Raw genomic sequence first — 26,300 nt, 5'->3', positions numbered from 1 at the left:
GCGGGCGGACTATCACCACGTGATCCTGCCTTATCGGGCGCTTCTTTCTTTCCCCCTAATTTCATTCCAACAAGCGACCCCAACGAATCTAGAAATGGCTGCCCTAGATCCAAAGGTCGCCTCACTCGTCGACCGGGCCGCCCGAGAGGATGATTCGGATGAAGATGCTCTCATTGCGTCCCTGGAAGATGATGACGAGCTAGATGCGTTCCGTGAGCAACGACTCCAGCAATTACATCAAGAGTACGATAAGGCACGTCGGCTGAAGGACAGTGAGCATGGGCGGTACATGGAAATCAAGGATGAAAAGGCATTGATGGACATCACAACAAGCACCAAACTGTGTGTCGTTCATTTCTTCAAGCCCGACTTTAACCGATGTCGCATCATGGACACACATCTCGAGGTAAGAGCACCTCCGGCTGTAGAGGAAAACATCAATTGAGTTGAATTAGTCACTCGCACCCTCTCACTACGAGGCCCGTATTCTCAAGATCAACGTCGAGAATTGCCCTTTTCTTGTCACGCGGTTAGGCATCCAGGTACTCCCCTGTGTTATCGCCTTCATCGATGGCGTAGGAGCCGATCGCATCATTGGGTTCGAAGGCCTAGGTCACACAGAACAGACCTTCACCACGCGTGACCTTGAAGCGAGGCTCATCCGAGCCAACGTCTTAGCGAGGAACAAGGTCACGGAAGAAGATGAAAGACGCAGGCTGCAAAACAGCAAGGCCAGGCAGCAGGAGGATGAGGACGAAGACTGGGATTGAGAAGGGACCGCAACCAGGGCCCACACCAAACCTACCCTTGCCAGAACGGTGCGAGGCTTGTCCATTGTTTTGGTTGCACATGAACTTGCTGCAACAAGCGAACCAGCGGGAAATTGCAGTAGACCTCTGTTGCTCACTGTATAACAAGCAAAAAGCCTTTGTATGCTCGGAAACAGGGAGCAAGCTGCTTCTTGACAATCAAGCAGCCATCTTAGCCCACTTCGTATTCATCTAAAGAACACAGGCAAAAAAACATCAAGCAAATTTACACAGCTGTGACATTGCTGTGGTGTGCTAGAGCTGAGTGGAAGCCATGCAAAAAGAATCTGACTTTATTTTACATTACTGAGACGCATTACTTGTCCGTGTCGTTTTAGTCTAGGTCCTTCTGAACATGGACAGAGTTCCAGCTGTGGCTGAGATACTAAGTTTGTGTGGGACATCTACGGCGTGTTTGGTTGGTGCTCTCGTAAAGGATTTCGGCTTGGATTTGTTAAATCAGTGCAACCATCTCTTATCTTTCCCATATCGGTAGTAGAGTCCTAGGAATACAGACGAGTCTTCCAGCCGGAGCTGAAATGCGGAGTTCACGCGGGAGATCTGTGCATAACATGGCGTTTCTGCCCCAAACCTCGGGAAGGTGCTAAGTAGCCAGGGGCGCCTAATCAAGTTTTCAGAATCTGCGGTCCTCTTAGGCTTGTACCATATCGCCTTCGTCCCTTCAAATTCTGTGCCGCACTTGTCTCTTGGTGTTTTCACCTAGCCATGGAGGTCTCAGCCGTGTTCGGCGTTTTAAGTCCCCCGCAGGGCCGACATCCTGGTAGTTAAGTTACACACTAGCAACGCAACTAACCCGAGCGCGATAGATGAACGCGCTGCCGCAGTGCATCAAGTCCGCCCAAGATCTTTACGACCTGCGCTCCAAATACAAAGATGCCTCCGTTCTCATCAGCGCTATATAAGCTGAGTCGATGGTTATTGCGGCCTTGCTCTCTCAGGTTCAGAACTTGCTGCAACATGACGCGCTGCAGAACAAACCTCAGCTGCTCGAGACATTCGATCGAGCACTGACGGGGTGTCGCGTTGTGTATGGGTGTCTCGAAGAGGGGGTGCGGGAGCTAGCAATGAAGGCCGAGCATGACCACCTGAAGCTCAAGGATCGAGCCAAGTTCCTATGGAAGGAAGATACCTTCAAAGAGCTTCTCACGCAGATTCGGGGACAGCAATCGGCGCTTAATCTGCTGATACAGGGGTTACAAATGGAATCTATCGGGGATGCCAAAAAGCTAGTGGGGGAGAACAGCGTCATACTAGACCAAGTCGTCAAGCAGTCGAGAACTTTACAACGGTCGCATCCAAAGCTCAAAGTACCTGAATCTTTGTTCGATCAGTCAACTCTGCTTGACGAGGAAGCCGACACGGAGTCAATCCTGAAGGCCACTGAGTTCACATTCGATGATGAGGTTGTCAATTCGAAGGCGTATCGAAGAGCAATGGCAATGGCCCTTTCGTCACACAAGGTACTTCATGTCTCAGAGACCGAGTATAGGAACGAAGATATGACCTCTCCCGAGCCCACACATGAGTTTAGATATCAGAGCAACAAGATTGTGCGGAAGGGAATTCCTCCGCCACAAACCCAACAGGATGTTCCGACCAGTACACAAGAGCCTGAAGTCAAGCAAAAGCAGATATATCGACCCGCAACACCAAAGGAACATGCGGAGTTGTTTGATACTCTCGAACGAGACGTACTCTTGTCCATGCCTCAAATGATGTCCTTGGTACCTCGTTTAGGTTCGAACAGGGTCAGAAACAATCTTACCAATGTGCTGAGTCAAGATGGTAGCCGATTGAGTTCAGCACCACTAAGACGATTCAGCGAAGAGAAGGGGGTTCGCGAATGGGAATATCCGCCACCACTGCCTCCTCGACGTGCAAGTGAGCAGCCTATATCCCTGGAGACTCGCACTGCTGTAATGCCTCAGATGTGTTCAGTGTCGTCCAGTGATAGCATGTATACTCTCAGCGCGCAGTCCATTCTATCTAGAGTATCATCGGCATCCTCGTACACTGCTTACAGCGCATCACAATCAAGCTTGAATCTTTCCTCTCGACCAACACGGAAACCGGTGCCACTTTCAAACAGATTATCTTACAATGTTTTGAGTGTATCGCCCGAATCTACAGCCATAGATGGGCTAACACCATTTTAAGACTACGATATGTACAATGTTTGGTTGTCACTACTGTAAGCAGAAAGAAAGTTTGTGGACCGTATAATGTTTTACGACAACATCACAAGACAATGGCCTGTCCTCCAGAAGCATCTAGATGCTATATTGGTCGGAGAAAGAATTGCGACTCTCCATCAACAGTATTTATTACAAGCCATAAATGGACAGCTTGCTGCCAACAGTAACACCCTCTGTAACCCATATATATTTGAGACATGGATGAGCAAAGGCCAACAGCTATATCAAGAATATAGTCGAATGATGTCGCATGCATCTTCGTCGCTGCGAACAACTCGAAATACGGATCAGAGGTTTACACCTTTTGTCAATACACTTGGGTTGAGTATCGCTTATTTCGGCATGAGCTGAGAAGACTACCTCAAACTTCCCAATTTGCAGCTGAAGTCATACATCATTGCTCTGCAGAAGTTGATTGGTATTGCTCGAAAACTTCACGAGCCAGTGGCAGGACCAGGGCTTGAGCGCTTGAATTATGCTCTACAGGCCGTTACTTCACTCCAGGAATCGACAACTGCTTTGCTGGAAGAAGCAAAAAGCCGTGAAGACGTTCAAAAAATTGAAAGACGAATCCATACAGATGTCACTACCCTCTGCCAACTACGCCTGTACGACTCGGTTCGTCGCGTTCAGCATCAAGGCGGCATGGCAATGAAATTCAGAAGCCAGGGACCATGGGTTCCAGTTTACGCTGTGCTTCTGGACCATTACTTCCTTTGGGGAAAGGCCAAGAAGAGCAAGGGCGATGAAGTACTGGTACTGAACGCACCCATTGCTGTCGAGAACCTCGAGGCAACCCTTCCATCTGATCCGCATCAATTACAAAAGGCAACTATGCTTGATCAGATACCAAGGGGCTCGGTATTGTAAGTTTCCCGCAATGAAATCCAGAACAAAATTAAATTGACTTGCTGTCAGATATACTATCACTATCAGAGATACCTCTCAGGGAGAAAAACCAAGCTTGCTAGGATTACATGTCTTCCAAGAAAGGAGAATATGGTTTGATCACCTCAGCACCAGGACTCCCCTACAACAGTGAATTGATTTATGATGACAGGCTTTCACGCATCTGGCTATTGGCATGGTACATTTGAGGTCTTAGGCGTGATTGAGTCGAGTTCAGGTACAGTGACTGAACAGAAATCCTAGTTCAGGCATTGTGAGTGAGCAGAAACCAGAGCCTGCTATCCATAAAGACTACCTACTGTTTATTCCTTCGGTTTATTTCTTCTATCACAAACTTGAACCAAACTCTTTCAGCACTCAGCAATCAACCAGCAGTTGGCAATCAACCGCAGCGACTTTCTTGCCACCAATAAAGAGTGCTACCACATCGACTCTACGATTATCACAGAGCTTCTCGAGTACAAATCGATATTTCTCACACCGAGATCAACATGGACGTCCCACAATCCCAACAGCCGGCGTCAACCCTCGGACACCCTCCTATCCCGACTGGTGTCAATCCTGACGATATCGTTGCCATCGTCACAGTCCACCACCCCCAGGCCTCTCATGTCAACCGAGCTACGCCCTTTGCAAAGTCTGAGATACGGACATCCCTATCTGCCTCAGAATCGTCTCTGGATGGCTGTCACATCTTTCTACAAAGCTTAAGTGATAGCCCGGCATACTCGATGGGCCGTGCCACTTCCACTCTGGCCCGTGACGTCTACTTTCCTGGCACTAAGACTGGTCCATACCAGTTTTATCTCGCTCCAATCTTCGAAAGCGACTGTTGGCGCCTACAGTCATACTCTGAGGCGCTTGCCACTGTCAACGGCGTGCCTATTCGGCACCCTACCGCGCGTGTGAAAAAGCTCCTAGACCAAGTCCCACACGCCGTTCATTTAGCCCAGGATTCAGTCAATCACGCAGAGGTCAAAGGCTTGAACATTGAAATTCGGCTTCTGAAGACGGCGCGTCAAGCCCTAATCGGTCACGAGTTCCCCTCCGATGCACCCCTTCCCCAGCTACAAGAAGAGCTGCAAGACGTTACCCACCGGCAGGAACCCTGGGCCCGAGAACGTTACATCCGCACTGGGCAAGTATCTGTCAACTCTATTCGGGTTCTCGAGCGGTTCACTGGCACAGTGCAGACCGCGAAGCTTTACCAGGATGAGGCACTTGGACGAAAATGGAGGGGTGATGAGTTTGGGATGTTTGCAAAGGCGAAGGTAGACGCTTCTGTCGTGCGATTTCTCCATCTGACAGAGATTAGACAAATCCCAGCGGCTATCACAGAAACGCACGAAGGATTCCAGTCATACGCGGCACTGGAAGCTGAGATCAAGACGCTCCACCCGGGCGTCCGGTTTTCTATCGCATCGAAACTCCTCCGGCGACTGTTTTCGGCACTAGCATTTCTTCACTTCAAGGGTATCCTGCATAAAAATGTAACCAAAGAGAGCGTGCTACTCCGTTTAGTCAGCTCGAAGCCAGATGCTGTTCTCCTTGTGGGCTATTCAGCTGCCAATACTTTCCCTGAGGCTATAGCTCCTCCCCTGGAAGAGATGGTCCAAGAAGCGAAGGCCGCGATGCAGATGGTCGTGGACTGTTGCGACATCTGGCAGCTACGCAAGGCTGCTTCCAAAGACGCTCTGAGCCAAGAATTCTGTGCAAAGCGAACAGAGGATGCTCGTAAAGACTTCCAACTGGTAGAACGTGTTGCTGCAGACTTCTTCGATCGAAAGGGCAACTCAAGACAGTCAACCAAGGGAAAGAAGATGCTCCGTCTTCTCGACTTGAAGCAGAATGCGTGGCATATCGCCCAGGCTAACCAGATGCACAACTCGACTCGCCGTGAGATCGGAATGTGCCGCATGCCCATGATCAAGGACATGGAGGAGGATTGGACAAGGGCGCATCCAGCGGCTAGAATTGGCGAAGATCATCACATGAGCTTATCCTTGGGACATTCCTATCTGGACAGCTTGGCGACAAGGATGTACCACGGGCGATGGGATGCGACGCCAATGGATGTCTGTGCGAAGATCAAAGAGCTCGCTGGAGAGATCGAAGAGCCATGGCAGACCATTCCAGTCATGCGAACTGTGACGTTCAATCATGGCGACCTTGGCTTCCAGTCCACTGGTATCTTGGAGTGGCTATCGAGTTACTGCGAAGCGTACCCGGAGTGGCGAGCAGCAATCGAAAACGAATGTGAGCGACACATTCATGACTATGCTGCCACAGTCACCAAAGCAACGATCCGTAGACTGCATGATGCTCTTTCGAACCATGGTACTTTGCCAACCGCCATGGCTGCGACTTTTGCACGTCTGACAGGCGATGAGATCACTACCATCATGAACATCCGTGAGACCCACCTTATTTGGTATCACAAGTCGTCTCGCATGTTCAATGCTACCCAGATCCATCGTCTAGCGAGTTTACCAATGCTCTTGGCCTGCATTAACGAGGGAAAAGTTCCATGCGACAATTACGTCGAAGTCCGTGGTGAGGCCAAGCTCGAGGGGTTGTATGTTCCACTGTCCCTCTTGATCAAATTCGCCACGTCACTGGGATTGTCTCTTCAGGTTCCGGATCATTCGCAGGAGTTCCCATCGTATGATCCGGCAGACTTCAGCAAGGCAGTCCACTTCATTGTTCTGGCTCACACTGGACTTGTGCCATGGGCATCGGTGACTCGGGAGGGCGGGCAGTTCAATTTCCATGCTCCTCTCATGCCACAGGCTTTCGAGTCGCGCGGCACCTTTCTGGCAACGTATTTTGGCAGCATGAAAGTCTTGCCGAAAAGCGTTCCGGGAAGCCGAGAGGTGTATCAACGCCCAAATCACTGGTCTAAATTCAAGACGGCCAGTGAAATCGAAGATGCCGCTGATACAAACAAGCAGGGGATTATGCCAGTCAAACGACTTCGCGGGATCTTCAAATCACGAGCTCATCAACGGGCTATGGTTCCATTGTCCAAAAAGCGTGGCACAGGTGTCCAAGAAGCAGAGTCTGGGACTCCAGCTGGGAAGCGTTCGAGGCCTACTCCAGTAGATGAAGATGCTGCCATTGGGAGCCCGCCGCCTGCGAAAGCTCCTGCGATCTCGACATCGTTCCTAGATCGCGCCATGCACAACTTGGAGCGTCAAGCAGCGGGTGGACCACAATCCTTTTTGGCAGCACCCCAAGTCTCGTTCGACTCGTTCTTCAAGAACGGTGAGAACAACAACCTCTCTGTCGCTCCACCCAAGGATGCAGCTGCTTTGAAGCTGTCCTTCACCATTGCGTCTAGAGGATCTTTCAATCTCAACGACGACATCAAGCAAGCGGACGAATGGCTTGAGTTGATTGGTGAAGAGGACGCGGACGAGCCGGTAGTTGAGGGCCTCTTTGGATTCAACTTCCACCACTCTCTCCGGGAAGAGGAGGACAAAGGATCGGCTACAGAGATCGCATCCGATGACGATGAGCAGCGGTTGCCATCAGCCCAGAAAGCGTCGACTCCGGTTCACAAGCAGAACGAGGTACCAACTGAGGCTACGTCTGACGATGTCGAGAAGTCTTTACCGGGGAACAAGGGCAAAGCTCCTGCAGACAACGGATCGCCTGTGCAAGCTGACAACGACAAATCGTGGTTGCCAGAGAACAAGGGCACGTTGCCTCGGGACGAGCTTTCTCCCAGGTCCCGGAATCAGCTTGCTATCTCAGAGTGGATGGGGAAGACTACTACTCAGTGTATACCATCCACTGAGGCCTCCAGCTCGCCAGTTCAGGAGAATCCAGTAGGTTCTCCTACCGCGTCCATGCCATCCACCAAGGCACCCAGCTCACCGATAGATGAGGATCTAGCAACGCAGATCCAACCATCTCAAGAGGAGCCGTCAAGCCCTATCCGGCCGTCCCCCGCCCCTACGATCGAGGATTTGTTGTTTGAGAACCCGTGGGCCGGTGATGATGACGATATGCCAAATACCGAGGCGGGCGGGTCCCGCAACGGTGATGGCATGCCGGATACAGAGGTCGGAGATGATGAGGACATTACGTACCAGACACCCAGCGGTATGATGAGGTATGACGAAGGTAATGGCATGTCGGGCATGTCGGTTGAGGACGGAGAGAGCGATGTTGGTATGCGACGGTGGTTGTAGGACTACCGCCATATCTCGTCTGGACTTGAAGTAAGCATTTACTATACCTGTACCTGATACTTGGTAAAGTACAGTATTCACTCAGTGAATGTACGTGGGCAGGACAGCCTCAGGTACACAATGAGCTTGTTGGAACTGGATTTCGTTATGATTTAGTAATAATATAATTATGTGATTACCAACCCACTTATATTGACCCATTTTACATGTGACTTAAACGTTCCCTCTTTGTTCCCTCATACGTGCTATTGCGATACCAGACCAAATGGTAAGGTAAGAAAGATGATCATTACCATTATTGGTAACTAAAGCTTGGTTGCTTGTTTCTTTATTAGTGTCTATCAAAGAAAACAACAAACACGATGATTCAGAGACCAAAGCTGGCGTAAGTGATTGTGAGGAGTAAGCCTAATTGCCAGAATGGTGCGCTTACAAGATCGTAACGCATATCGCTCATATACATACATCCGGGTGTCATGAGATACTTAACATATTAGTGTACAAGGGCTACTGTAGTCGCCAGACACGCCTATTAGATGCTTGCTTACCCACACTGTCAAGTATTGACACCCGGGTGCCTCTGATGATAAGATTGACCACAGGTAGAGCATTGTCGAATGTGATTATAAACAAGCCGATGCGGTAAGCCTGATGGTCAGCACAATGCGCTCACTGTATCCACACCATCATTTCGTCACCCATACACATCAGCTCCACGGGTCACAGCAGTAATGCCTCAAGGGAGCTTAGGAGCTTGATCTTTTATCATTGATCTTGGGAAGATTCTCGATTGAATTTGCCATCGTTATGGACTCGCAAGAACACCAAGGACACCGTTGAGCCAGCCTGAACATGCCTTTTGTGAGAGACTGTGCATGTGTGTCTCCCACTTACGGATCGTTCTCTCGCTCCGAGTCCGGTATTGCGCCTAAGTCGTCCACACTACCCCATCGCTTGTTCTATCATTGCGTCCCGTCCCCAGAAATCGTTAACGGAAGTTTATATCGAAGAAGGGTACAGCATGACGCGGACGGAGGCACCGAAGGACTTGGGAGGAAGGTTGTTCTTGAACTTGGCGCGTACGACACCGGAGTTTCCGTGGGGGCGGGTGATCTTTCCCCAGATGACCTTGGCGGTGTTAGCAGTTGGATGGGCGCAAGTTGGGTGGAGGCTCATAGTTGGCGAGCTATCGATTCGGCTGTGGACAGGCACAATTGATGGCTCGCAGAATATGGGCGCCTTCGCGGTGAGGGTCTGGAGGACTTACGCGAATCTTTGAGCCTTGGATCGCTTTTTGTGCGCGGTAAACGTACGCGACCCTCTTGCCGAGATCTGGTTGACGTTCAGCCGACGAGCTTTATGAGGACGGCAAGTTATACTACTTACACCAGTTGGCGTCCTGGACGTTGTCAACACCCTCGAGCTTCAGCAGCGATGTGCCAGGGTTGGTGTTGCGCTGTGTCGTCTAGTCAGTACGACTCCCATGATACGCAAAATTCATCCCCACACACCTTTCCGCGCTGGTAGCTGATGTGCTTGCCCTTGACGTAAAGGCGGTGGCTCTTGTTGTCGGACATGGCGAACGATTTCGGCTTCCGGGTTTCGTGTCGAAGAGAAGGACGTCGTCGGCGGTGGTGCTGTTGGTCGGGGTACTGTGATTGTGTGGAAAATGTCGCTTACCCGTGCTCAAAGACACGCCAAGCCCGATTTGGCAGTAGCGTACTATTCAGCCCTCAGAACTCTGAGTGCCTGGGTGACATAAAATACTTGACATACGACGTGAAAAGGTCGCTGTAGTCGCCAGACACGTCCATTGTGTGCTCACACTTGTCAAGCATTCTATAATACCCGGGTACTCCTGGCCGCGGAACCTGCCAGTAGGCCACTAGAGCCTGAGACACCTCAAAGGATTCCGCGGCCAGCGAGGAGCGATGGTGTTGGGACAATGATGATGTTATTGAAAGCGCACCGCACAGCATCTGGTACATCCATACTGCCCGCTTATTTCCAATCATGCAACACGTTCACCCGGGTGATACAAAATACTTAACATACTATTGCACAAAGCCACTGTAGTCGCCAGGCACGCCTATTATGTGCTTACAAGCACTGTCAAGTATCTTATGTCACCAGGTGCGTTCGGAATTGAGACGTAGATACTGTTACTTGGGCATCGAAGGAGCGATCGCTGGCGCTGTGATGCAAATGACGTAGGTTGAAGCTTGCTTAAGAATCAATGATACCACTCAAGGCAGTGTATTCTCAACAACACATACATGACATGCAAGCACGACCGTATTCGTCGCATACCGGAGTGCGTACAATGCGAGACCGGTTGCAATCGGTCCGGCCAGAGGCATCACTCTTGTCATGTGACTGCCCAAATTGCCAGCGGTAGAATTGCATGCGCACAATCAGCCTCCCATTACCCTGCCAACAGGCGTCAACAGCCCATTGGCGCGAGATGACTAGGCCAGTTCAACTGCAGCTTGTCTAGAGTACATTCTTACCCCACCGAGGCTGCTAGCTTACCTGCATTTACTGTCCGCGGGAAGATTCAACAGCCCGAAATGAAATGCTGAAACGTGCCGATGCTTAGTTATCTCTACTCTAACGATATTCATACACAATTTTGCCGGACTCGGAGAGCTTCACGGCGGGGAAGCCGTTACGTGAGTGGGATGCAGCTGCAGCTCGCCCAAGCGCTGTGACGGTGGTGAGACGGTTTTCAAGTCTTGGGGGTTGATGATAGAGTACTATGCTCCGTAGGTTTGGGCATTTCCGAGTGCACAGCCAAGCAGATCTGGATCTGTTCCTAGGGAAAGGCTTGGTCATGGTGGGGTTCAACGTTGTCCGTCACACTGCTCGGCCTAGAAGTCCCCTCCGGCGGACTTGGAAGCACCTGACTGGTAGTGGCGCCGGATACGTTTCGCAAGACGTGCGCCGCTTACTGATATTTTGATGAATGGGCCAATTGTTTGCTAAAAGCTTGTTTTAAAGGCTCCAGACCTCGCTGCGTGTCTGAGTAAAAGATCCTCTCCAATCCCCTATCGCCGGTGTACGAGCGGCAAACGCGAGCCAACTACGTCAACGTCAACTAAACCGCTAGAGCCAGCTCCGATACCCCACCACATAGGAGCTTTTTATCACACCCACGCTCTATCCACAACCTCTGTCTCTACTCGAGCCCTCTTGTGTAACCTTATCTCCATTGCTTTTACACGATTCCCAATTGAGCTTTGACGCTGCGACCGCCCCCCACATCAGCAACAATGGCGGACACTGTTATCCAGCCCCAACACGAGGAGGTCAATGCCGGGTATGTAATCTCTATCGCCCCCAAGTGAGTGAGTGGGTGAATGAGTGCAGAATCGAAGAAGCGTTTTGCGAATTGCATCGATTTCTTCGTTACCATATCTCGCTCAATAAGCCGGCAGTTTGCAGTGGAGGGGTAGTACGCGTACCCGCTCAACAGCTGGAAGCATTGTGAATCAATAGCTAACTCAAGCGCCATAACAGAAACATGGAACTCAAGGACAACACCGTCATCGTTGTTCTGGGTGCCTCCGGTGATTTGGCAAAGAAGAAGACCGTATGTAAACAATCAATTATACGAGAAGTTGTCAACTAACTTGCTGTCAGTTCCCGGCACTCTTCGGTCTCGTAAGTCGCACAACGACGCTTTCGCACCACATCCATTAACCAATTATACAGCACCGGAACAACTTCCTCCCAAAAAACATCCGCATCGTCGGCTATGCGCGTACAAAGATGGACCACGAGGAGTACCTCAAGCGCGTCAAGTCTTACATCAAGACACCCACAAAGGAACTAGAGAAGCAGCTGGAGGAGTTCTGCGGCTTCTGCACATACGTCTCCGGCCAGTATGACCAGGACGACTCCTTCATTGCGCTCGAGAAGCACATGCAGGAGATTGAGAAGGGCCGCAAGGAGACCAACAGGATATTCTACATGGCCCTTCCTCCCAGCGTCTTTATCGCAGTTTCCCAGCATCTCAAGCGCAACTGCTACCCGAAGAACGGCATTGCTCGCGTTATTGTAAGAACCTGGCATATACCATGCTAAACAACTGTCGCTAACCGCAATCGTACAGGTCGAGAAGCCCTTCGGTAAGGACCTGCCCAGTTCGCGCGAACTACAGCGCGCATTGGCCCCAGATTGGAACGAAGATGAGCTGTACCGAATTGACCATTACTTGGGTAAGGAGATGGTGAAGAACATTCTCATTCTCCGATTCGGTAACGAATTCTTCGGCGCAACCTGGAACAGGAACCACATCGACAACGTTCAGGTATGAGAGATGATGTCCATGTACAGCCCAATTGCTGATCAGTACAGATTACCTTCAAGGAGCCTTTTGGAACAGAAGGACGAGGAGGTTACTTTGACGAGTTTGGCATCATCCGTGACGTCATGCAGAACCGTAAGTATCAGAATGATGGCACAGAGACAAGCAACTGACATGTGTAGATTTGCTGCAAGTGCTTACCCTGCTCGCCATGGAACGACCCATCTCCTTCTCCGCCGAAGACATCCGCGATGAGAAGGTCCGCGTTCTCCGTGGCATGGCCGCTATCGAGCCAAAGAACGTCATCATTGGACAGTATGGAAAGTCGCTGGACGGCCAGAAGCCAGGATACAAGGAGGACGACACAGTGCCCAAGGATTCCCGATGCCCCACTTTCGCCTCTATGGTCGCCTACATCAAGAACGAGAGGTGGGACGGAGTGCCCTTCATCATGAAGGCGGGCAAGGCTCTCAACGAGCAGAAGACCGAGGTCCGCATTCAATTCAAGGATGTCACATCGGGAATTTTCAAGGACATTCCACGAAACGAGCTCGTGATCCGAGTGCAGCCTAACGAGAGTGTTTATATCAAGATGAACTCCAAGCTGCCCGGTCTTAGCATGCAAACGGTCGTCACAGAGCTCGACCTTACCTACAGGCGGCGATTCTCTGACCTCAAGATCCCTGAGGCATATGAATCGCTCATTCTTGACGCGCTCAAGGGCGACCACTCCAACTTTGTCCGTGACGACGAACTCGACGCTAGCTGGAGGATCTTTACACCTCTGCTGCACTACCTAGATGACAACAAGGAGATCATCCCTATGGAGTACCCATATGGTTCGTTGTCCGAAATTGATGAGATGAGATGATAGCTAACTAGTCTGTAGGCTCCCGCGGCCCTGCCGTATTGGATGACTTCACTTCTTCGTACGGATACAAGTTCAGCGATGCAGCAGGTAGGACCTCACCTCTGGAAGGCACGCGAAAACATGACTAATACATTTCCAGGCTACCAATGGCCAATGAACGAGCAGAAGTTGTAGAATGTCTGGGCAGGTCTACACTTGGTGCCGCTGAACATAGGTTCTGAGGTGTTTTGAGCGGGTTTTCTCTGGCACATGCAAGCAAGTGAATAGATAATGAATAAATGGGCATCTTCGCATCATAAATATACGTGTCTGCTCGTGATTTCTATACACGTGTTCTTCAGGCTTGCGAAGGACGGATTTGCGACTAGCCTTCAGCAAGCGATGTAGACTTCCGAAAGCGGAGGACCGGGTGGCGGGGTTAGGCTTAGAGCGAAATGGCATCATCAGCGGTTTGAGAAATTTTTGAGAAGCATCGCGTCAGACACCGGTTGACTAAAGTGCACATGTCACTATGGGCAGAAATGACCTTACCAGTCATCGAGTATTAGAAAAAGTGGGGGGCATCTGACCTGGGAGTCTTGTTGCTCGATGACGCCGTCGTAGCTTCCTTGGACTTGGATTGCAATTACTCTGTGTGATTTGCTGAGCCTTTGACGTGTTTTGGCAAAGAAACTCACTGTAGTGACTATCTCCCGTATAGTAGACCCTGTTTGAGTTATCGCATCCCTCCTCCGACAACCTCGGCGCGCACACACCATGACTCCCGCACAAGACATCGCTGGCAGCAGCCTCGCACGCAGCATCTCCAACAGCCTCAACCTTAGCACGAGCCCGAACCTCTCCTTTCACAGCCCACCCGGCACCTTTCGCCACCCACCGCCTGGCGCCTCTTATGATGGCCGCAACAGCAGCTTCCCCGCAAACTCGCACGCGCAACAGGTCGCGAAACAGCTGAAGCCCTTCGATACAAAGGACATCAAGGTCCTACTCCTAGAAAATGTAAACGAAGCCGGTGTCGACATCCTCCGCGGCCAGGGCTACCAGGTCGAGGCTATCAAAGCCAGTCTGAGCGAGGACCAGCTGATTGAGAAGATCCGCCATGTACATGTCATTGGCATTCGGTCAAAGACGAAGCTCACCAAGAAGGTCTTGGACGAGGCTAAGAACCTCCATGTTATCGGTTGCTTCTGCATTGGAACCAATCAGGTCGACCTCCAGACTGCCGCAAGCAAGGGTATCGCCGTCTTCAACTCGCCCTTTAGCAATTCGCGCTCCGTCGCCGAACTCGTCATATCAGAGATCATCGCCCTTGCTCGCCAGCTGGCCGACCGCTCCATGGAACTTCACAATGGCACCTGGAACAAGGTCAGCAAGGGCTGCTGTGAGATTCGCGGCAAGACGCTGGGTATAGTCGGGTACGGGCACATTGGCAGCCAACTGAGTGTGCTGGCCGAGTCCATGGGCATGGCTGTCATCTACTACGACGTCCTCACCACCATGGGGCTGGGTACGGCCCGACAAGTACAGTCCCTAGATGAGCTCCTAGCTCATTCCGACTTTGTCTCTCTACACGTTCCTGCGACTGCCGAGACCGAGAACCTCATCGGCAAGGAGCAGTTTGCAAAGATGAAGGATGGCAGCTACCTCATCAACAACGCGCGCGGCACCGTCGTGGATATCTCCGCCATGATCGAGGCTAGCCGCTCTGGCAAGCTTGCCGGTGCCGCCATCGACGTGTTCCCCAACGAGCCCGCAGGCAACGGCGATTACTTCACCAACGACCTCAACAACTGGACCAAGGACCTTATCGGACTCAAGAACATAATTCTAACCCCTCACATTGGTGGCAGCACCGAAGAAGCACAGAGCGCAATCGGTGTCGAAGTCAGCACAGCACTAGTGCGCTATGTCAATGAAGGAACTACACTTGGGGCCGTCAACATGCCCGAAGTTAACCTGAGAAGCTTGACACTTGACCAACCCGACTGCATGCGTGTCATCTACATTCATAAGAACGTACCTGGTGTACTGAGACAGGTCAACGGCATCCTCCTCCACCATAACATCGAGAAGCAAATGTCCGACTCTAGAAACGACATTGCCTACCTCATGGCAGATATCAGTGAAGTCAAGGAAGGCGAAATTCGGGATCTCGTCACCAGTCTCGAGGAACTGTCTTGTAAGATTCCTTCTTTACCCCCTCCCTTCCCCCGACTTTTCCTATTATGAGGACTATACTAATCCGCCCATCAGCATGTATCCGTACAAGAGTCTTGTACTAGACGGACACCACCAAGATCCAGCATCGCGGACAAGTGAGACGCAAGCACAGACCTTTTCGCTCTCACACTGCTGCTGCTAATGCGCTCATTCGACAGCATGAGAATGATACCGTTTTGGATATGCTAGCGTCTCTGCCGCATATTCGCGATCTGAAAATTAGGGGCAATAGACTTCAACACGGCGTCTGAGAAGAAGACAAAGGTGGTCTTTCTTGCAAATGCGCCATGGGCAGTAAAAAGGGATTGGAAAAGCACACATTGTTTCAACACCATAGTGAATTTTATTACTAGCATTCCACGTATCAATGCAATTGAATACATGTGAAATTATTAAACAAATAGCCCTTCTTCTTCCTTTTCTCTACACTCCTGGAAAGGAGGTCCAGGGATCTACACCAGGTGGCTTCTCAAGAGACTAGCACAGCCAGGACTTGGTCGTCGTCGCTGTCGCTGTCGTAGTTGTCGAACTTTGTACACTGGTCACGCCTTGCATGTTGCCAACTATACTCCAACAGTCTCTCAACACTTCAACAAGCTTGTATTACATGCAGATTACAATCACAATTAAGAACCACGAGAAGCAAGTCATTGAGAGAAAGAAAAAAGAATTGCATTTCCCCAGCATTAAACACCCAACATCATCATCATACGCCATCCTCCAAGACCCCCGTAATTTCTGCTGCATGTTTTGCCGCCCAGAAGCCAGCCTAGACTGACAAAAGACAGCTACAACTACAAAGCATTGCGGGCCTTATTGTGCTTCGTGTCGGGTCATGTCTAATACCAAATTTCGCTCACAAATATATGCTAACTTCATGCTTCAATACCTTCCTCAATCGTTCCGTGGCCATTCATGCCTCCGCCGTTCATGCCGCCAGTCAGTGCGTTCATGGCATCACCGTTGCTCTGACCGTTGGGTGCTTCGTCGTCAAACTCGAGCTTCTCTTGTTGCGCAATGGCTTGTTGAGAGACGATCTCTGCAAGGCGCTTGAGACGAGGTGTTTGTAGCCCTATAAGACAAATTAGCAAGTGGTGTGAGTGACCTGAGGATGGATGAGAATATAAACTTACATGAGGGCGTGTATGTCTCCAATGCTGTAATGACTCGGGGTTCCGCAATCTCGTACGGGCCACTGTCCTCCATGTCAACGGCTGTAAGCAACAACACGTCGCTCTTCTCTGTTACACGCGACGCAACAGCCTTCATGATCTCGCCGTTGATCGGCTGTTCATAATCAGCCACGAGGTACTGATTGAGCAACTTCTGGATCTGGTTGGGACTCAGCATCCAGCAGATGTCCTGAATAATCTCAATGTCGTTCAATGTAGCCTTCTTCAGCTGAAGCAGCTTGGTGGCTTGCATGAGGTGCTCAAGCTGGAGTGTGCCTTCAGGCATATCGTGAGACTTGCACCACTCTTCGATACGTGTGATGTTGTAGTTGATTTGGAGACCTCGCTTCCAGGAAAGGAAGTTACGGCGCATGAGCAGGTCATTGAACGCGGTGACGCCGACTAGCCTCAGCAACTCGGTGACACACTGTGTGATGATCGAGTCCTCAAGGTAGTATGCCTTCATAGCCTTGTATACGCTGTTGAGCAGCGTGAGCAGATTGTCCATGCTGTAGGCGGGGGTGTTGCTGCCCTGGAGCAACTTGCCAAGGAAGCGGTTGCTTTCGTTGGTGACAAAGCCTGGTAACGACTGCGATTCGATGATAGCAGGAATAATCATCTTGTGTAGCTTCTTCTTGAGCACCTTCATCCATGTGTGATAGATGTTGAACTCGAGACTCTCAAGATCATGCTTGACAATCTCAAGTAGTCGGTCGTACTCGTAATTGTCGGTCTTTTGTTGCTCGTACCAGTCCTCAGCAAGGAACACAAACGACAGCATCTCGTGGACGTTTGAGAGCCAGAAAGCGCCTGGGTTGATTGCGTCTTCTGTGTCGTGATTCATCACCTCTTGTTGAATCGATTGCATGACGTTAGCAAGGAAACGCTCAGATTCCTTAACAAAGCCATTATTCCACATCTCTGATGTAACAAGATTGATAAGGTAGGCAGGGAAGAGGACTTCTTTGTCCGTAGGGGGAGGTGTGGTAGTAGGAGAAGGTATCTTCAGGTTCTTGATAAGACCGAGGGTGACCTCATCGTTCAACATATCCTCCTCGGCAAGGATGTTCTCAAGCTCCAGCTCGACATTATCAAGCTGAGCAAAGGTTGAGCCAGAGAGGTTTTGTCGGTGGATAGTAGAGCCAGGAGCCATTGAGACTGGTCGTGGGTTGTATTGTTCGCTGAAGCGGTTGAGCTCGCGAGTATCCGGCCCGGCACTGCGCCTCTTGGGTTTCTTCGATGAGACAAGCTTGATCAGGCTACTGGGGGCTATGCTGGGAGCATGACCATTGGTGAGGTCGCTGATAGGGCCAGCTCGCTTCATGATCTCAACCTGCTCCTGCAACTCGGCGAGTTGCTGGCGGAGCGACACCTTCTCGGTCTCAGTGATGTTGCTCTTCCTCTTTGACTGCTCAAGGTCCTCGGTAGTCCTCTTAAGCGTGGCACGGAGCTCCTTTTCTTCCTCTTGCAAATGCCGCATCTTTGCGTTGCTCTCCTCGTAGCTTGTCTGCAGTTTCTTGTACTCGTCTTCCATTTGACTGAGCTTGGCAGCGGTGATACCAGCCTGGTTGGCCTCGGCTTGCAACTCTTTCTGACGGTTTTCGAGCGTTCGACTGCGTTCCTTGTACGATTTGATCTGGTTCTCGTAGTTCTCCACCTGCGACTTGAGCGACTTGTTCTGCTCCCTCATCGTACCGAGATTCTGGGTAAGCTCCACGACCTTGTTTTCCAGCTTGTATGAAATATTCTTGAGATCGCGGGATTCAGCACGGAGAACTTTGTATTCTCGGCGGGCCTTCCTTCCCCTCCAGAGCTTCTGCACAGTGATGATGTCGTTGATTTCCTTCTTGTACGCGCGGATATAGCGTTGTTTGCGCCAGTTCCGCTGGATCATACGAGCAGCATCACCAAGTCTCTTGTCCAAGAGATTCTTACGCAGAAGGAAACCCTTTGCGATGGCTTCAAACTTGATGAGCGAGTTGCGGATAACGAGGAAGCGTTTGCGATCCTTGCTGCCGCGCCAAACTCGCTGGATGGTAGTCGCGGCTCTGACTTGCCTCGCCTCCTCAGTCTTCTCCCTGGTCATGTAGCCCCTAGCCAACGACTGCACAAAGATCACAGCTTCCCGCATTTCGAGGTAGATGCGGCGGTAGTACTTGGCTCGGAGGTTCTTCTGGATCATGACGGCCGCATCGTTGAGCCTGGCAGTACGTAGGTTCTCTAGGAAAGCAAGCATACCAGCTCGGAAGAAGATCTTAGTCAGACCCATTTGGTACTTGTCGGTACCGTCGTTTTTGCCAGTACCCAGTGCTTTCTTGAGAATCGCCGTAGCCATGTTCCGGATTTCTGGGGTCCACTCATTGGACCTGACCAACATGTAGTAGCGCAGGGCAAATTCCTCGTAAGTCCACCTGGTGGGGTAACCAGCACAACTGATTCTGACGGTTTCAAGAACACCACAGGCCCGCAATTGACTCAGGACCATAGGCCCATCGAACTGCCAGGCGGCCTTGGCCTCGTTAGGCTTGATGCACCGGATATAGTGGACATCAGTCGAGTTTATCGTCTGCATGAGCTCAATTAAAGAAGACTTAAAGATACCACCAAGTGTAGGTTTCCGGTTGGTAGCCATCCTTCGTCCAGCAGACATAGCAGTACCAGGCTTAGAGGAGGCGTTGTTTGCAGTCTCCTTTTCGCGGATCGATGCTGCAACTTCTAAGACTTGGGTCAAGAACTTGTTGCTTGAAGCCTTAAGTACTTCCATGTGCTCGTCAGGTACAGTATCTCTGTTCTTTTCGATGAATCCGTCCGACTCATATGTGACGTCAATGGCATAATGACAGACAGTGAAGGAAGACTTTCCGAATCGAGGCTTCTTGTAAAACTTGTGCTTGTCTCCAGAATAGTTGTGGTGTAGCTTGGTAACAAACTGCTCGTCGGAACCCATGGGTAACCTAGACTCTTCGTCTAGCAGTGACAAGATACCCAGTTTACCTTCAATAAGGTCGATACAGGGCTGATTATCAGCAAAGTCGATGAAAGTCCAGTCAATCTGTTCGCGCATATACTCTTCTTGTTCTAGCTTGAAAACGTGGGCGTTGAACTCTTGTTGCAGTTTCTCGTTGGCGTAGTTGATGCAGAACTGCTCGAAAGAGTTCTTGGCAAAATGCTCAAAACCATAGATATCCAAGACACCGATAAATGTATGGGCGTTGGCAAGGACCTCTTCGGTGGCTAGACTTTCGTTGGTGCGCTCGACTAGCCAGTCAAACAGACTCGAATAGATGAACTTGGCAACGGAATCTCGAACTACTATAGCTTGTTGTTGAGTAAGATTTGAGACGATCTTCTCTCCTCTAGTAATGAGTTGCTTCTTCACGATCCACTTAGCGAAGGTAGTGGCGTCTATTCCGAGCAGCTGGCATGCCTTGACGAGCGCAGGCTCATCGGGCGAGAGATTTGAATCTGTCCTGGTTGCCGTGATCTTGACGTCTCCCATGTGCAGCAGCGCGGCAAGCAGGCGCCAGATGCCAGACTGGGTTTCGGGCGCTACACCGATCTTTGTCAAAGACTGTCTGGTCGCCTTGAACTCGGCCACGTCATCCATGCCCTCGATTATAGGTGCGCTTCCCTGGTTGAGGTAGCTAAACTCCTCAACCGATTTGAGAGACAGCTCTTCGCGCTCCTCGTCTGTAGCACCCGCGACGAGCTGGTAGAAGACATGGTAGTTGCGCTCCTTAAGCGGCTGGAACACCAGTCTTGACCGTTCTAGCAAGTATGTCCTGATCTTCGCACCAATGATATCCGTCTGCTTGTTGAACAAGATCTCAATGTATTTACCAAACCGGGAGGAGTTGTCGTTTCGCGTTGTTTTGGCATTACCAAAAGCTTCCATGATGGGGTTGGTGGCTAGAATCTGCTCTTCGGTCTCGCTCATCGAGTCGACCTTGCCTCTTCGCTTTCCCGGGTTGTCTGGGGACTCGCGCGTGGCGAAGTATCGCATGATGTATTTGGCACTGACGGTCTTTCCGGCTCCTGACTCTCCGGAGACGACAATAGTCTGGTTCTTCTGGTCTCGCATCATGTCGCTGTGGGGGGTTGGGTTAGCAGCTATTCATGATGGGAAGTGGTGACTGGGAAACCTTACGCAAAAGCTTCCTCAGCAATGGCGAACAGGTGAGGGGCACCATAGGATCTCTGCTTGCCAGCGTAGACCTGGACCATGCCGGGCACATAGAGTGAGTCGACTCGCGCAAAGGGATTTGTCGCAATCAGGACAATACCCGAGTATGTGTAGATTTCCTTCTGGAGATAACGGAGTTTGATGGCCTGGAGCACTGCACACATGTTAGTGTTTGTTCGCGCGCATGTACCGGGGATGGATCCGTACCAGCCGGCTCGTTCAAATGCGAGAGATTCGTAAGGTCGTCGCTGGCCTCGAGCATGGCCGGGTTCATCAGTGGTGGGAGATTCGGGTCCTCGCCAGTCTGAATGGCTGTTACCGTCGTCTCCACAGACTTGGTCTGCACATTGGAGCGTCAGTATTCCTCGACTACAAGACACAGGCATGTTGTTGAGTTGCGGACGCACCTCTCCATTCTCCAGCGTAAACACCAGCTTCACCTTATCCCCCGCAATCTGCTTGTCTGTCACCTCCGAGGCAACCCAGCCCTCAGTGGTGTCGGGCTGCCATGCCCGGGTGCCGATATCGTAAATGTGAGCCATGGCAGGCGGTTGTGGTCCCTCTCTGTTGTCTTCCCCCCCAAATGGCGGTGCGGTGTCAGGGTCCAAGGGCTCCCTGTGGCTCTGGGTCTTGATATATGCCCAGCTCCCTACGTCGGTGCGCGGCCGCTGGCTTCTTCTTGCTCGTCTGCTTCTTTCTCAGCGTCTTGTCGTCAGCGTTCGCTATCGCTGCAGTCACAGTGCTCGATGCATCCCCTGCGGAGAGAAAGTGCATTCGTGTGGTGATGCGAACGCCAGCGGTTGTCGACTTTCTCTGGTCACATTAACACGCTAACGTGCTGTTCACCGCCCGAACCCACATTAGTTAGGGGTCCCGGCCAACCACCACTCAAATCACCAAAAGCCCGTCTCATCTTATGCACGGCCCTGGGGCACCTCGTCAGGTCTGCATATGAAATAGCCTCACTCCAGCCTGCACACCTGCGTCCCCATATGCAGCCTGCAGCCTCCCTCGCCCTTTATGTGCCATGTCGCAACACCGTTTAGCTTTGCCACATGTTGCCCGCTATCCTCAAACACCGCCCGCTCTCCTTACTCGCTGTACCGTTCCCCACTCGTGTCATCTTCCCCTCAGACCTGCAAACGTATCGTGCCTCGGGGAATCGGGGCCTGCACATCCCTTCTGACTTTGGCCACCATTGTGAGACAGGGCCCTCGATTCGCTGTTTCCCGTACACGTGGACAGGAGGCGTGTGTGAGTCTTGGAAATTTACACATGTATCTATCACCAACTGGCCATCTCCTGAACATTAGAAAGTTTAGTGCCTAGGTACGTGCATCTCTATACACTTTCAACGACTTCTTGAACATGCAAGAGCCTGATGGTTAGTACACTCGACACCCATCACGTCTCATTGCATCATCGAGCCCCAACGTAATAGCGTTCTCTCAAATTACTCCACATTTGCCTGTCATCTACGAGCTCGCTACCAGCATCGGACTCAGTTCATTCACATGTGTGAAACGAGCTAGACAAACACGTGCGCTATCTGTAGATGTACGTAATATGAACCAAGTTTCTGTCCCTGCTTGCATTGCACCCGGATGTCATTAAATATGGGACATACCAATGTAAAAAAGCTACTGTAGTCGCTAGAAACGTCTATTGGGTGCTTAGCCACACTGTCCAGTGTTTTATGACACCCAGGTGATTGCATTGACAGAGGTTCCATGACCATAAATATAGAGGTACAAACTAATCACGTGCGATAACGCTTATCCGTCGAGATTCCCCAACAGTGCCCACATGCAGACAGATGCCCCGCTATGCTTACCTAAGTCTATTCCCAATCGCACTTGGTGATGTCACGTGAGAAATCCGCCGCCGAGCTGACATCAGTATGTACACACATGAGTAGAGACGCCTCTCTCATGATTAGACGTTTACTGCACATTTACGCTTTAAATCCGTGATGGCTATGTCACAACTCAACTACTACAACTCTTTTCGACCTTGACTTGCGTCACATCTACGCCATTGTGTGACTACATATCACCACCGCTTCTATTTTAACCCGAATCGATATTGAATTCAGTAACTAAGTTAACTAATATAAGTTGCCTCTATTAAAACTACTATATACGTTTGCGTTCCCACAAACTTGGAATTTGCGGTCTGTGCCAGCTGATATCAACACAGTTCTTTTAGAGAAAAGGATAGCCTGCATGCTCATTATGAGATCAGTTCGGGCTGGAAATAGACTCAGTAGTATCAGTAGTAGTGCCAGCTGATATTCCTGCTGTTGTTTTAACCCGGATATATCCACATCGCTGCACACTAATTATTCATTCTGCAAGATTATTTAATCATCATGACGACTTGTTACAAGCCTGATACAAGTTCTTGTATCGCTAAGCTACGCCCAGACGGATGACGGCTTGCGCAGACACACAGCTTGTGCTTAGGCAGTCCCGTGGGAAATGCTCGTAATTTCTGTTACTACTTATGGACTTTTCGACAATGTCAAAAGTCTGTGACAAAAAAACGACCAAATAGAAAGTCATAGTGACACATGAAAACAAAACAAGTTGGTGGTAGGCCATGGAGGTGCAACGGACAACAACATCGTGACATCGGTACCAGCAGTGCCGACCAGGCTGTCGGGGTGCGCCACACCTGAGCACGGCCCGCTCAGTCTAGCGCGCTAGCTATGTTTGGCATCTTATGGCCTTCCAACGGTCCCGACACGTCCGCATCATCTCGACAAGCGATACGGCCAAGCCATGGAGCTGACGACGTCTCCCCTTGCAGTCTCACGCTCCTCCAGATAGATTCCTTAGAATACCAACTTCCTTTCGCTCACTCGAGTCCTATTCCTTTGTACTCTAATTACACTCTGTTCCTGCGTTCCTGCGGTTCGAGCGAATTCCCCTGCATTGAGCCGAACCTAAACGTACAACATTACCCAATGCGACCTTCCACGTTTACATAACTGCTTATCACAGGAGCCGCACGCGACACAAGGGTCTCGGACTTTTTGGGAAGAGTAATAGCAAGGTGAATTGGCCAAGATGCCCTCTGTTGCACAATGGCAGGGCACACCTTCCGTCAAGGGCTCGACCGAGAGCATGCGCATGGCCTTGCTTACGGCGTCGCTCGTTGGTATCCAGTACGCTTCTTGTTCCCCCAGTCTTTCCTACAAGCACTACATACTGACTTGGATCTAGGTTTTGTTGGAACTTTGAAATGTCCTACTGTACACCCTACCTCCTCGAGCTCGGCCTCACAAAGTCCAAAATCTCCCTCGTCTGGGTTGCTGGTCCAATTTCCGGCCTCATAATGCAGCCCATTGTCGGTGTCGTCGCAGACCGTTCCACCTCTCGGTGGGGTCGCCGACGGCCGTTTATGTTTTTCGGTACGATACTAGTAGCAATGTTCCTGCTATTGCTGGGTTGGACGAAAGAAGTGGTTCGATATTTCATAAAAGATGAGGCAGCGGCCAAGAGCGCGACCATATACCTGGCTGTGTTTAGTATATATGGGATAGACTTTGCTATCAATGCGGTACAGGGAAGCTGTAGAGGTCTGGTGGTTGATACTTTGCCGATTGAGAAACAACAGATGGGCAGTAGTTGGGCGAGTAGGATGGTTGCTGTGGGCAGTTTATGTGGGTATGGGGCTGGGTCAATCGACTTGAGGAGCGTATTCGGATCGATGCTGGGAGATACGCAGTTCAAACAACTAGCGGGTGTTGCAGCAATGACGCTGTGTTTAGCTATCGGGACGACAAGCTGGGCTGTTACAGAAAGGGTATTGATCAGTGATGGATCAGCAGTGGGAGAAGGGTTGAATTTCAAGCAGGTGCTCGGTACTATCGTTCATACTGCTTTGAATTTGCCAAGGAGCATACAGGCTATTTGCACTGTACAGTTCTGGGCCTGGATCGGTATGTTGCGTTCAGTCACTGCTTGGGATAGAAGCTAACCATGACCTAGGCTGGTTTCCGTTCCTCTTCTATAGCACAACCTGGGTTGGCGAAGTCTATCTTCGTTACGACGCACCCGCAGACGTCAAAGCAGCAGGCGACCTCACAGGCAAAGTTGGCCGCATCGGGTCCATGGCGCTCATTGCCTTCTCGGTCATCACCTTTGTGATGTCCGTGCTGCTTCCCTTCTTCGTCCGAAGTCCAGAAGAAGAGGAAACGACGCCTGGCTTCTCCCATTCGTCAAAACGCGCACCAGGTTTGAGCGGACTGGAGAAATATAAGCCAAGTCTGCTCACGGCATGGACGACTGCTCATTGCATATTCGCAAGCAGCATGTGCATGGCGCCCTTTGTGAAGAGCCTGAGACATGCGACCATCATTATTGCTTTCTGTGGCGTGTAAGTGATGACTGCAGTGCTGTGTATGTGGGTTTTTGAGCTGACATCAGGCAGATCGTGGTCGGTAGCCTGCTGGGCGCCCTTTGCGTTCCTCGGGGTAGAAATTAATCACCTGAATACAGCGTCTTCACGCTCAACACATTTGAAGCGCGCTTCAATTGACATGTCCGAGGCCCAGGACAAACTCGAAAAGGCTAACGACAGCACGACGTCTAGCGGAGGGGCAAGCTCCGGACAGTACCTCGGCATCATGAACCTATACACTACATTGCCGCAGTTCATGGGTACAGGCATTTCTTGGGTGGTGTTTTCGATCCTTGAGCCTGGCAAGAGCCCAGAGTTGAGCGATGCGCCGCCAGAGGAACACCACAGGACAGATGGGCCGAATGCTATTGCGGTCTGCTTGTTCATTGGGGCCTGTTCGGCCTGTTTGGCGGCATTGGCTACAAGGAGATTAGGAAGGATACAGGGACGGTTGTAGTGTAGTGGTGCCATGATTACTTTACGTGTCCGCCGTTTCCATGTTCCATGGGCGGGAAGGGCGCCGTTGACAAAGTGCTGAGTCAGTGGACATGATGTAGTGAGCTGCCATGGTTGCGCTTTCCAGGTTCGGGTTTAGGCAAGTGGTACGGCGCTGGTGATTTCCAAGGTTTTGTTCAGGGTTTGCTAAGGATTTTCTAGAGCCCCGCTTTGTTCTAGAAGGCAGGTGTGGCTAGCTGGTAGTGCGTACTGTAAGTGTGTAGTGCGTAGTGCGTAGTGGTGGTGATCGGGTCTATGGAGGCAGAGATGGGATGTGGCCGCCCTGTCGACAATGGCGGGTTTGCTGCATGTCAGTGTCGGTGATGAGTCTTGCATGCCTGCTGCAGGGCCGACTCATGCTCGATGCTCGCGAGGCTAGAATCGGAGGCTTTCGGTCATGTATGTAGGTAGTATTGACGTCCACACGCAGAGGCTGCAGCGCCAATGGATAGCAAAATACATGCCCTCTCCGCCCCTTGTAGCTTCTTCGAGTACCGGCGGCGAAGGTCGGCC

General features: G+C 50.9%; 9 protein-coding genes across 9 annotated transcripts; 6 read left to right on the top strand and 3 right to left on the bottom strand.

Moving 5' to 3' along the window:
- Positions 1 to 94: 94 nt before the first annotated feature.
- PtrM4_013890 (uncharacterized protein) lies at positions 95 to 770 on the top strand (the record flags this gene model as incomplete). Its single annotated transcript, XM_001931309.2, has 2 exons — positions 95 to 406; positions 456 to 770. The coding sequence occupies 2 exons, from the start codon at positions 95 to 97 to the stop codon at positions 768 to 770; spliced, it is 627 nt and encodes a 208-aa protein (XP_001931344.1).
- Positions 771 to 1,741: 971 nt separating this feature from the next.
- On the top strand, positions 1,742 to 2,986 carry PtrM4_013880 (uncharacterized protein; the record flags this gene model as incomplete). The annotated part of the gene is made up of 1 exon (XM_066103117.1): positions 1,742 to 2,986. One exon carries the CDS (start codon positions 1,742 to 1,744, stop codon positions 2,984 to 2,986), a length of 1,245 nt encoding a protein of 414 aa, XP_065965319.1.
- Positions 2,987 to 4,425: 1,439 nt separating this feature from the next.
- Positions 4,426 to 8,130, top strand: PtrM4_013870 (uncharacterized protein; the record flags this gene model as incomplete). The annotated part of the gene is made up of 1 exon (XM_001931308.2): positions 4,426 to 8,130. One exon carries the CDS (start codon positions 4,426 to 4,428, stop codon positions 8,128 to 8,130), a length of 3,705 nt encoding a protein of 1,234 aa, XP_001931343.2.
- A 999-nt stretch (positions 8,131 to 9,129) lies between these two features.
- Positions 9,130 to 9,707, bottom strand: PtrM4_013860 (60S ribosomal protein eL33; the record flags this gene model as incomplete). The annotated part of the gene is made up of 4 exons (XM_001931307.2): positions 9,130 to 9,258; positions 9,398 to 9,462; positions 9,517 to 9,586; positions 9,642 to 9,707. The coding sequence occupies 4 exons, from the start codon at positions 9,705 to 9,707 to the stop codon at positions 9,130 to 9,132; spliced, it is 330 nt and encodes a 109-aa protein (XP_001931342.1).
- A 1,695-nt stretch (positions 9,708 to 11,402) lies between these two features.
- PtrM4_013850 (glucose-6-phosphate 1-dehydrogenase) lies at positions 11,403 to 13,310 on the top strand (the record flags this gene model as incomplete). Its single annotated transcript, XM_001931306.2, has 7 exons — positions 11,403 to 11,449; positions 11,650 to 11,722; positions 11,773 to 11,793; positions 11,845 to 12,189; positions 12,245 to 12,442; positions 12,490 to 12,574; positions 12,622 to 13,310. The coding sequence occupies 7 exons, from the start codon at positions 11,403 to 11,405 to the stop codon at positions 13,308 to 13,310; spliced, it is 1,458 nt and encodes a 485-aa protein (XP_001931341.2).
- Positions 13,311 to 14,066: 756 nt separating this feature from the next.
- Positions 14,067 to 15,592, top strand: PtrM4_013840 (SerA, Phosphoglycerate dehydrogenase and related dehydrogenase; the record flags this gene model as incomplete). The annotated part of the gene is made up of 2 exons (XM_001931305.2): positions 14,067 to 15,489; positions 15,564 to 15,592. The coding sequence occupies 2 exons, from the start codon at positions 14,067 to 14,069 to the stop codon at positions 15,590 to 15,592; spliced, it is 1,452 nt and encodes a 483-aa protein (XP_001931340.1).
- An 813-nt stretch (positions 15,593 to 16,405) lies between these two features.
- PtrM4_013830 (Myosin heavy chain) lies at positions 16,406 to 21,427 on the bottom strand (the record flags this gene model as incomplete). The annotated part of the gene is made up of 5 exons (XM_001931304.2): positions 16,406 to 16,602; positions 16,664 to 20,790; positions 20,850 to 21,039; positions 21,093 to 21,225; positions 21,293 to 21,427. 5 exons carry the CDS (start codon positions 21,425 to 21,427, stop codon positions 16,406 to 16,408), a joined length of 4,782 nt encoding a protein of 1,593 aa, XP_001931339.1.
- A 1,565-nt stretch (positions 21,428 to 22,992) lies between these two features.
- On the bottom strand, positions 22,993 to 23,118 carry PtrM4_013820 (uncharacterized protein; the record flags this gene model as incomplete). Its single annotated transcript, XM_066103116.1, has 1 exon — positions 22,993 to 23,118. One exon carries the CDS (start codon positions 23,116 to 23,118, stop codon positions 22,993 to 22,995), a length of 126 nt encoding a protein of 41 aa, XP_065965318.1.
- Positions 23,119 to 23,956: 838 nt separating this feature from the next.
- Positions 23,957 to 25,749, top strand: PtrM4_013810 (MelB, Na+-melibiose symporter and related transporter; the record flags this gene model as incomplete). Its single annotated transcript, XM_001931303.2, has 4 exons — positions 23,957 to 24,054; positions 24,113 to 24,831; positions 24,881 to 25,268; positions 25,323 to 25,749. 4 exons carry the CDS (start codon positions 23,957 to 23,959, stop codon positions 25,747 to 25,749), a joined length of 1,632 nt encoding a protein of 543 aa, XP_001931338.1.
- Between the last annotated feature and the right edge of the window lie 551 nt (positions 25,750 to 26,300).

This window comes from Pyrenophora tritici-repentis, chromosome 1, assembly GCF_003171515.1.
Source record: "Pyrenophora tritici-repentis strain M4 chromosome 1, whole genome shotgun sequence".
NCBI classification, from domain to species: Eukaryota; Fungi; Ascomycota; class Dothideomycetes; order Pleosporales; family Pleosporaceae; genus Pyrenophora; species Pyrenophora tritici-repentis.
The sequence above is the reverse complement of the archived record's forward strand: the minus strand, read 5'-3'. Positions and strand labels throughout refer to the sequence as shown.